Below are 12,088 nucleotides of genomic sequence, written 5' to 3'. Positions count from 1 at the left end.
AAAATTTTCAAAGAAACACAAATTTCGTTTTTAATTTAAACATTTTGTTTTATGAAAAATGTTTTCTTGTCTCCAACAAATGGGGCAAATGGCACTACATAATCTTCCAAACATTGTTGAATATACCGTTACGCTGAGCATTCAAATTGCCCCCTTGAATTGTAACAAGTCCTGTATGAGCCCCTAGGGAAATGCCTGCCCACACCATTATATGTACCACCTTCACCAAATTGAACTCTCTGAGTAAAACAACATTGCTGATAACGTTCACCAGCTATTCTTCCAATCCTAGGTCGCCCATCTCATAATGATCTGTTAAATCTTGATTCATCCTTCAAAAACACAGCGAAATGTTCGCGAGCGAAGTGTAAACGTTTCCTCCGATGATCTGCTGTTAATACAGGTCCCGTGGCAGGTATTCTGGATATTAATCCATATTCATTTTACCGTCTTTGCACAGTATAAACTGAAACTGTGTTTCTATGGACATCATTTAATCGTTGAACAAGTACTGGCGCTGATAATGTGCGATCGTGTAACGTTTGTAACCTAAGAAAGCAATCTTCAGCTGGACTTGTGGTTCTTCATCTACCTTGACCTGGCCTCCTGGTGTATTGTCCTGTTTCCCGAAATCTTTTTATTGCATCAAACACTGTACTTCTAGAAATTCCTAAAGTATTTACGATGTACAGAATGCTCCGCTCATCATCCTATACCTATACAGCAACATTTTGTGCTACTTCTGGTGTCATATTTTTTTAGTGCAAGTTTTAAACAGGGGACAATACAAAAACTTACAGCTGAACTTGTAATCACATACAATACTACAATAAACTTAAATTAATGTTTCATTTAAGCCACTATTTCACATTAATAACAAAACGTTTGTGTAGAAGTGTTTTTGTCCGCACAAAACATCTAAACAGGTTCAAACATGAAAAGAACGTTATTGCTACCTAATAAGGGATAAAATACAAATTTAACAAATTTTGATCTTAACTTAAAAAAAAAACAAAAAAATCTCTGAGTGTCCGGTTAATTTTGCACTCCAGTGTATGTTATATTAGCTTATTAAAAGAACGCATCTTTTTATGAAAAATATTTCATCAGCATTCAGCAGAGAAAATCTGGCAAGTAGATTTTCTGATATGAAATTATCGTGGTCGACTACTTAGAAAAGAGGAGAACAAAAATTATGAGTTGCAACATGTACTTCGCAAATTTATTTGAATTATAAAACTTTAATACTTATTATGCAACTTAATATTACCATTTTACACTAACTAAATAAATTTAAAATTTGCATATCTTAAATCTTATATAAAAGACGTTACTTTATTGAAAAGAAGATAAATAATTCGATAACTGTTCTGAGTTTTCAGTATTCTGCTGATGGAACAGGTTGCAGTGTATGTAATAGTGAGTTTCTAACTGAACTGTGTGATAAGTGGGTGTCAAATCTATACTGTTCGGTATTTTGTAGCGAATTGCGGTGAAGGGTTCCCATTTTCCCTTCGAATATAATGTCATTGATAATTTTGTTGGCAAATATTTTTTGTTCATAGTCATAATTTTAAGCGCTTTGGCCCAAGTGGTTGCTATTTGGGACTCATCGCACTGTGGTTCTTGTAATCGAGTGCAAGCCAACTAAATAACTTCTTCGGCGGGATCACTTTTATCTCTTGACGTACAACAGAGCTTGATTCTGACTCCTGTTCGAATTCCTGAAAATTCTATAGATCGACAGGACCTCGATTTTTGACCCTTCGCTTCGTTATCGAACGTATTCGCTTCGTATCTGTTTAGCATACAGATAGCGAATGATCGATAACGAAACGAAGGGTCAAAAATCGCTGACGTTTTATTTCACAATATGGTGTATTTTCGGTCTAAAAATTGAATATCGATTTGCCTATAAAAATATTTTAGTTACTTTGAAAACACCTTTTATAAAATGATTTATTATACGTATATGATTATTTATGAACCTTAAAATGATTGTCAAAACTGTGCATTAATTTAATAGTTGAACACATTGTGTAGTTTTTAAAGGGATAATATTGTCTATTAATTATTTGGCAGTTGACTTGTAAACCAAAAATTATTTTTAATGCGTTTCTATAGCTTACCACATAAGCTTATAAATGGACATTTTACTACAATTTAATATATCTATTCATAAAATTATAATGGGAAAACAGTATTTTACATTATATTGTTAACTGCTGAGAAATACATAAGGAGTTTATTTGCACCTGATAATAGTTGTTGCAAAATTATCTAGGTGGGTTTATTATTTGTTCTGTTGATAGTGCAAGTATTGTGTCAATTAATGTGGAAACAACTACATAAAACAAAAGTCATCATTTAAAACAAAACATGTTTAATAGTTAGGCTATCAAAGCAACAGTAACCTAACCCACAACCTACAATTTTACCAAAACACTTTTATTACATTAAAGTTATCCCTTATTTAAATATTTTGAGATGCATTGGTTGCTTGAGCCACTTTGCATGTGAAAATACTTAAATAAGGGATAACTTTAATCTAATAAAAGCGTTTTGGTAAACTTGTGGGTTACACCACTGTTGCTCTAGCCTCAGTTGTAGATGAGGAAAAAAGAAAAAAATAATAAAATGATAGAAAATGTATACTCTCTTGGCCTTGTAACTTCTTGAACTGCGTTTTGTCAATTTGGCTAAACAAGTTTTCACAAAGTTTCTGATTGTTTGCCGGTATCGAACTCATCCTGGATTCCGAATTCTAGCTTTACAAAATGGAATAAAATCCGATATATTTCCTAGCCATTCAAGACTTGATATGTTTTTGTCCTTAAAATATTTCGTCTTCTCATTTCGTGACCAATATATTCCAGTCTTCTCAGCCACCTCTCGAAGATTTTTATGTTTTCATTCATCGTAGCGTTATGTCATTTTTCATTCAACGAGCTCTTTCGTTTCCCTTACCGTATTTTGTATTTGTGTGTATTGTATATGATTGTATTTCTGTACATATATGTTTTTAATCATTTTCCTTTTATTCATCAGTTTGCGTATTTCGTCTGTTCTCCAGTCTTCCCTTTTTTATGACGTGAATGTTTTAATTTTGACACATGGCAGTATCGTGTTTTTAATTGTGTGCCATTTCTTTGTTTACATTTTGTTCTTTGTATCTTTGAACTATTGTTTTGTGCTCAGAATAATCAGTCATTTATTCACTTTTCAATTTTTGATTAAGTTTCTTCATTTAAATTTAATAATGACCATATTGTGCTTTTTCTGACGTTTCTTTATTCTTTTAGCAGTTATATTTTGCTATTACATGGTTTATATTTGAATCTATCTCCATCTCTGGACACATCTTAGCAGATTTCTAGCTATGTCTATATCTTTGTCCAATCATTATAATACATAATTTAATATGGTTTTTTACTATTTTTCCTTTTTGAGTCTTGAGGTGAATTCCAGGTTTAATATTCTAGACTCTTGACCGTAGTTAGTAAAGTGTGTTTGAGTAAGAGTAATATCATGACTCTGTCTCTGATAGAGAAAGATAGTCGACAAAATGGTTCATTTGTTTTATATCAAATATTTCGAATGAAGATAGATGGGTGCGTGATATTCACTTCCGGAGTATTATAACATCATTTTTTCAGTTAAATATGTGTCATTACCAGGCAGTCATACCTCGATGCGTCGAATAATATCAATATTGATGCGGTCTACTTCTTTTATTAAGTTGTCAGTATGAAAAGGATTTCTGACATTGAATGTTCCAATATTTACATGTGGCCAGGAATATTTAGCATTTGATAACGAAGATGCTTTTATTTTCGTGCCATCTACATTGAATAATCCTCATAATGCAATGTCAATTATCTTTTTTTATTATTTGTTGTTTCTGTGTTACCAGTTAACTTACCACCTAATTAAAATAGTTAAGTTTCAAGAAATTTGTGGAATACTCTAAAAATATCTATGCAAAATGATTAAAATAGACAGTATTTCCCATAAAACGTTTTATTTTTAATTGTAGATTTATATATACCTATGTATCTGGACCTACAACAACTTGTGTACATATCATCCCACTTCTTTTTATTTGCCTTAATAATTATGTTTTTGCTAAATGAGTTCTTTCTCGTTGTTGCGCATGTATAGTAGTCGTCGACATAGGGACAGAACCGTACCAGCTACGTCGCCATCTGTGATATCTTCTCGGAGAGGTATACGTTCGCCAAAGTTAGCGCTGCCTTCGACGAGCGCTCCTAGGTAGGAATAATACAACGTTTTTAAAATAACAGAATGCGTCAACACGCAGTATTTAAACATAATAGTCCATTCACTCAAGGTAAAATACTGCAAAACCTCGGGATTGTAAAGACCGCTTGGATTGGCATGAAATTTGGTGTACATATAGCTAACATGTCAAAGAAAAAAGTGATATTGTGCAGATGCGTGCTTTTGTCCTGGGGTGAGTACTACACCTTCTCGGGGGTGAAAAACATACGTTCAGAGGTTGATAAACTGACTAATTCTAAGTAACTTTTGTTTTATAGAGTTTTTTCACCAAGTTTTCCGAGATATTTGCGAGTGATATGTTCATTTTTCAACAAAAAAAAAAAAAACGTTTTAGGCAAATAACTCAAAAAGTAAGTATTTTATCGATTATTTTTTTCACCTGTCAAATTCTGACGTTTTTGCTTTTTCAGCCAATCACCACGCGTCGTTCTAGCCAATCATTGAGTGTAATACTGATAAAACAGCATCTTCCTTGATAAAACAGTCTCTTCCCTGATAAAACTTAAGGTACCCTAAATTTCACATAATACGTTACGAACGGCATTGGAAAATCTCATATTAGTTATAAAAATTGTTCATTTTCGATTTAAACAGTTTTTTATGTATTAACAATATAATAAATAAATTGGTTCATTTTTAAATCATAAAATAATTTATCTATAACCTACTTAAGACATTGATCCTAGTTGTCTTAAAAATATTTCACAGATGCCCGTATTTACTAATAATACATATTGGTTCACAAAATAATCTTTTCAAATACCACTCGTCCTCTAAATTTTGCTTGATAAATTTTTTCGTTTTCATACTTAAACTTCTTTATTTAGGGTAAAATCACTCAAACAAACCGAAATGGATAAAATCACTCGTCCTTCGGACTCGTGATTTTATCATTCGGTTTGTTTTCGTAATTTTACCAAATAAAGAAGTTTTCGTGAAAACAAAAAAATTTATCGATAAAATTTAGAGGACTCGTGGTATTACCTTTGAAAAAATATTCTTAGCGCAAAAATCTAGCTTATAAAAAGTGAAAAAATGAGTTTTAGGTTCTTATTCGTCAAATTCCAAATCGAATATTTCAACATGAAATAACCCAAAAATTTTCGGGGAAAATTCATCACAAAAATATTTAAAAAAAGCTTTATTATTGTTTTTTAAAAAAGTTTTTAGCATCAAAAGTAAGCTAATTACGCTCAAAATACAGTTGGTCCCTATTTTTGTTAAAAAAATATGTTGAAAATCACTTCCTAATTAACATCCCAAATAAAATTAGTTTCTTGACATGTATTTTTTACATGTTACTTTATTTATCCGTTGTTTATATTATGGATCTGTAAGTTCCATCGGTTCAAAGTCTTTTTTTTGAAAGGGCTGTAGTTGAAAGGGCTTGCACTAGTCAATAATGACGAGTGTATGCAAATTTTGAACAGCCATATCTTAACCAATTTGTATCTTACAGAAAAACAAAAAATTCAACAAGTTATTTTGAAAAAAAGAAATTTTTTCAAAATGAAGAAAGGCATTTTTGAAAATGAAAAATGGCATTTCTTTCAATATAAAAAAATTATTTTAAAACCAAATATTTTCAAAAATAATCACTTTGAACCGATGAAACTTACAGATCATATAAACAATAATACGTAGTGTTGATCGAGAATGAAAAATCGGAGAATATTCTCGATATGGAGAATTTTCTGAGAATGAACTCTATGCCGCGCTTAGGGATATTGTTAAAGATGAAATAGGCTATTAAGAATCATGATATTATATGAGACGAAACAACAGTGTTCTTTATATATATATAAAAAATACAAAACAAGAGAAAACACAAATTTGATTTGATTTGATAAAAAAAATGAAATTTTCTTCTTAACAGCAAATAATGGATGTGGTGATTCAGATTCAGAATCTGTTTCTATGCATTTCAATGTACTGATGAGAAGTTATGGGATATTGATTTTCACGAGACGCCAGCTCAGTCATGGCTTGGTCTACGTCTAACAATTTTAAATTGTGAGCAATAAAAGTTTCCTTATCAGCCTGTTCAGCAGTAAGCCGGTTTCTTTTAGAGGAGTGGATAAAACCATAAGTATGTACTTAAACTTCTTTTAGTTCCTGCACTGGATGAAGGCATATTTAATATATCAACTGCTATTTTGGTTAATTTTGTTCCGAAACTTGTACCTGTTCATCATATGATTTTATTGGGTCTAGTTTTTCAATTGATTTTACAACGTATGGTTTTCCAAAAAAAATTCCTCCTTAGATCAAAAGTGCCAAATCTGCCATTATTTCAGCCGAGTCATCACCATATTTTAAAAATGCTAAAATTATCTATAAACTCAGTTATCTCAACTTGTTCCTCTCTGCTTAAATGAACACCATTCTAAATATTTGCACCTTAATACGGTTAATATAACACCAAAACAATAAATACTGGCACTGTAAACACCCTAGCCTAGCTAGTGTTTCATGGGATTCCCGAGCCCCGGTTACTTCGATTTTAGGGATTTTATCTAAAATCGCGTGATTCCCCGCCCGGCCAAAGCGAAAAGGCATTTCATGAACGGAGCGGCAAGTAGATGTTTTGCCTTCAAGAACAATAATGTTTGGGATGCAAAAAATATACTAGGTGAATTGGCAAAAACAATATACATACATCTTTTTTAAATTATAATAATTTGACCCATATCTAGTTTTTATTTTTATTTCGGTTTTTGTAAATATAGAAAATTCCCGCCGAGAATTTTTTAGCCAAGAATATTCTCTTCTTACATCACTAATAATAGTAATAATACGTACAGTCGGAAAAATGAAAGAATACCCATGAACGATCACATCAATCACTTATTTTCTATTTGCTATCTTTTTCTATAACAAACGTTTGATATTTATAGAAAAAGACAGCAAATACAAAATAAGTGATTGATGTGATCGTTCATGGGTATAGGGCTTTTCATTCACAGTCATTTGTTTCGAGCTTCTGTCATGTGTCACATAATATTAATATATCTACGTCATACGTTATTGGTAATACGAATAGTACAAGCCAAAGACGTATGGCGTAGATATATTAATATTATGTGACACATGACGGAAGCTCGAAACAAATGACAATCGATGAAAAGCCCTATTCTTTCATTTTTCCGACTGTAACTAAAGTAACTTGTGAAACGGTAACAATTAATTTAATTTGCAATGCTGATTAGGGGGTGATTTTCACGATTTTTTGCCAAAAACAGGGACCAACTATATTTTGAGCGTAAATTGCTTACTTTTGATGCTAGAAACATTTTTAAAAAACAAAAATAAAGCTTTTTTTAAACACTTTGTTGTGATGGATTTTCCCCGAAAAGTGCTTAATTTTTTGGTTATTTTACGTTGAAATATTCGATTTGGAATTTGACGAATAAGAATTTATTTTTCATTAGCTACAAGTCTGCTTCTACTGGGTCCACAGACGTCACACATACACCATTTTTTTCCATTTTTATAAGCTATATTTTTGCAAAAATATTTTTTTTTATAAAATACTTACTTTTTGAGTTACTTGCGAAAAACCGTCTAAAAACGTGTTTTTTTTTTGTTGAAAAATGAACATATTAAGTAACTCGAAAACTATTGACTTAGCGAAGAAATTCACAACAAAAGTTGATTGAATTAGTCAGTTTGTCCACTTTCGGACGTATTTTGAACGTATGTTTTTCGCCCTCGAAGTAGTTCTACTCATCCCCAAGGCAAAAGCACACATCGGCATAGTATCACTTTTTTTCTTTGACATCTTAGCTATATGTGTATGTCTTTCATGTCACTCCAATCGGTTCTTTCAAATTCGGATCAAAAACCGTGCGTAAATGGACTATAAATTGAAAGAAATTTATTTACATCTCGATAACTTTGTCAACTGGCAGATAGCAACAATTGGCAGGATGACATCTTAAAATAAAAAGGAATATTGGTCTTCAAAAAATCATTATTCTGGGGTAATAGAGAAGTTAAGGAGATGTAAATAAGTGTTTCTTGAATAAGTTTAAATGCTGTATAAGGGCATTAAAACCATCAACATCAATAATTCTAGTTTTGTTCGTTAACTTAGACCTATTTCGCACTAAGCGAGTCCAGTCCAGTCAGACGAGCGAAGCTTCGTCCGGCTGCGTTAATACGAAAGTAAAGGAATAGGGATTTTCAATGGTTCTCATTTGTTTCAGGCATTTGTCATATGTTGTATAATATTAATAGGTTTGTTCTAGCATCAGTTTCAAACGGTTTGAAACCATCAGCGAAAAGCGGACCAGCGCGAGTAGAGGGGATAGCACTGGTGACTGTATTATGTTCTCTCACTGACCAACTGTTTTCTGACGGTTTTTGACCAGTTTGACTGTTTGCTAGAACAAACCTAATATATCTTTGCCATACGACTTTGGTTTGTATCATTGTTATATACTCCAATAACATAAGTCAATAGTCTTCATGATTCGACAGGTCGAAATTTTTACATCAGTCTTGTTCAGTCTTGAAAATATGGATTTCTTAAATGAAAAAATAAGTGAATGAATGAACCAAAAACATACCTTCTAGTGTTTATGGGAAGAACCAAAAATAGTTTTCCTAGTTGCCTCATTCTCCTTATTTCAAGGCGACCTATTACTGTTTGAACTACTACATCAATTTTTAACCACACTGATGACTCCACAAGACGCATTTAGTGTGAAAGTTGATGATTGATTTGATTTAACGACTTGACAGGACTGGACTCGATTGGACTCGTTTGGTACGAAATGAGCCTTAGGGTCTAGATTAGGGTACCAACAACTTCTGGACATTTTGACAAAAAGCTAATATTTAGATTTTTATTGTGTAGTGTTAACCAAATCATCATAGGTGATCATTTTAAAACTTACATTAGTTGTATAATAAGATGGTATGTAATTAATAAGTGATAATGTCAATGGTTTTCTGTTTTAAATTGAAATATTGAAAATTTTGATCACATAATATTACAACTCACTTGGTCCGTTATAAGATAACCAAACAGGAATATTATCTTAGCAAATATTGTTTACTTGAATTGTAAGTTTTAATAATGGCACAAATCGTAAAGCTGGTATATTTTAGTTTAAAAATTATGGCAAACTGAAATGTTTGGAAGTGTTCGCATTCATACAATTTCGTTGGTACATTCAAACAATTGTATAATATGTTATATTGTAAATTAATACGTTGGTACATTCATACATTCAGACATGATACATTCATACAATTTCGTTGGTACATTTCATTGACAAACACATACCTTTTTAATTCCATATATATTAGTATTTCCATATCACTGACTTAATATATCTTCTGTACTAATTACACAAATGGGTCAATCCAACCCAAGTGGTCCAAAAGTGGTTGCTTGACTATTTTCAAAATTTTTTGTTTTTCTACCTTTTAAACTTCAGTCTATACAGAGTACAAAATTGCATTCATTTTATTTTAAAAAAATTTAGTTTGCCGATGACGGCCATTTTTGTTAAAGCGTGTCGATCATTTTCACGGAAAACATGGCTTCGCTCTTTAGCCAATATTTTTACTGAGGTTTGTCCTAGAACAATAAATCAAAAACCAAATTTTTAGAAAAGTATGCTCTAAAAATATTGCCTGTAGCATTATTTAATTTCAAACTACCCTTAAGGCCTTAAATGAACCTCAAAATTTAAAAAGGTAAACTGATAAAATTCAATTTTTAGCATTTTTTTAACAGCATAAGGCAAGCCGATAATGGTTTGTAATTTTTTTCTGAAAAAGACATACGTACATACTTTAAATAAAAAAAGTTGGAGCTTTGAGACTTGGAGTCAATTTTTTCAAAAAAAATCTCAAAAATGTAATTTTTTTGAAAAATCTCAAAGTTTGACCCCCTTATATCCCTGATGGGCACGGATGAAAAAATTTGAAATTTGGATGAATGTTAGCCCTTAGCAAGTAGAATAAGAAGTAAAAATTTGGAGTTGCAGACTTACGTCACATAGGAGTAACAGGCCTGAAAAAATGGTCAAAAATCAAAATGGTCAAAATTTGAGCGTTTGCGGGCAGGGTAATTAAAATTCAAATAAACTGTCTAATGAAATAAAAATTAATGTATTTTCACCAGATTTCACAATGAATACAAATTTATATCGGGTGGTTCAAAGAAAAGAGTCCACCTCGATATTTGGCAATAGTTACCTATTAGATTTTAAGGAAATGCCGAAATAGGTCCATTTTTATTTTTATTGTATTGCAACTTTTTGGGATACATTTCATACTACGTGACGTCATCCGTCAGAGCGTGATGACGTAATCGATGATTTGTTTAAATCGGAATAGGGGTCTCGTGACAACTAAAAATACATTGTACTGCTGTCAGAAAATATAAAAAATGTTTATTTCACAAATAAACATTTCTTTGCGCTTAAATTAAATCAGAAACAGCCTTCCACCTACCTCTTGACAGTTTGAACATTTAATTTAAGCGAAAAGCAATGTTTATTTGCCAAATAATAATTTTTTTCTATTTTATGACAGTAATAAAATGTATTTTGAGTTTTGAGTTAAATAAATTACTACATTCTTCTTTTTGTGTCAATTAATTTAATTCAAAAATTTTTGTGGCCACCCTGTATAAATAATTATATTATTAAAAAAAAAAAAAAAAAAAAAAAAAAAAAAAAAAAAAAAAAAAAAAAAAAAAAAAAAAAAAAAAAAAAAAAAATGAATAACCATTTTCAATTTCGTTGCAAAACGAAAATACAGCCGAACCATATTTCAGTCCAATCAGAGAGTGCTGCAAGCACCTCTACCGGTTTCGAAACTTATTAGTCTCTCATCAGGAGGCACATATGCTGCTCTCCCCGATCCAACCAAAACAAACCCCAGCGTGCAGTCCCGAATTGCCAACGAACGAAATGGCATAGATGCCCTAGCGGCAACTGCTAGCAAAAGACTAAGTTTTCACTCTAATGGCATATAGCATATCCCACCAGAACGAAAACAATGGGAACCTTCTCTGGTTACACCTCCGAGGCTTCTACAATTTGCAAGCCATACGGATGCTGAGACTAAGGAAGATGAGGGAATTCTACAATTTACAATTCACGTCCCATCTGCACAGCGCGGTAAAGTTCCAACGAGACTGGTTCCCTTCATACTCCACACAGAGTAAATGTAAATAAAAAAAAAAAATGAATAACCATTTTCAATTTCGTTGCAAAACGAAAATACAGCCGAACCATATTTCAGTCCAATCAGAGAGTGCTGCAAGCACCTCTACCGGTTTCGAAACTTATTAGTCTCTCATCAGGAGGCACATATGCTGCTCTCCCCGATCCAACCAAAACAAACCCCAGCGTGCAGTCCCGAATTGCCAACGAACGAAATGGCATAGATGCCCTAGCGGCAACTGCTAGCAAAAGACTAAGTTTTCACTCTAATGGCATATAGCATATCCCACCAGAACGAAAACAATGGGAACCTTCTCTGGTTACACCTCCGAGGCTTCTACAATTTGCAAGCCATACGGATGCTGAGACTAAGGAAGATGAGGGAATTCTACAATTTACAATTCACGTCCCATCTGCACAGCGCGGTAAAGTTCCAACGAGACTGGTTCCCTTCATACTCCACACAGAGTAAATGTAAATAAAAAAAAATGAATAACCATTTTCAATTTCGTTGCAAAACGAAAATACAGCCGAACCATATTTCAGTCCAATCAGAGAGTGCTGCAAGCACCTCTACCGGTTTCGAAACTTATTAGTCT

The 12,088-nt window shown here is 32.4% G+C and overlaps 1 protein-coding gene across 3 annotated transcripts in view; it reads left to right on the top strand.

Moving 5' to 3' along the window:
* Positions 1–12,088, top strand: part of LOC114331876 (myeloid leukemia factor) — a 77,116-nt gene that overhangs the window by 34,711 nt on the left and 30,317 nt on the right. For 2 of the 3 annotated variants that reach the window (XM_028281562.2, XM_028281563.2), the window contains exon 5: positions 4,162–4,272. The exons of the other annotated variant lie outside the window; for it this stretch is intronic. In XM_028281562.2, the coding sequence (XP_028137363.1) occupies positions 4,162–4,272 (111 nt within the window). The remainder of the gene's footprint in view (positions 1–4,161; positions 4,273–12,088) is intronic. 3 annotated transcript variants of the gene reach the window in all.

Source organism: Diabrotica virgifera, chromosome 1, assembly GCF_917563875.1.
Source record: "Diabrotica virgifera virgifera chromosome 1, PGI_DIABVI_V3a".
Classification (NCBI taxonomy): Eukaryota; Metazoa; Arthropoda; class Insecta; order Coleoptera; family Chrysomelidae; genus Diabrotica; species Diabrotica virgifera.
This window is presented reverse-complemented; position numbering and strand designations above follow the sequence as displayed.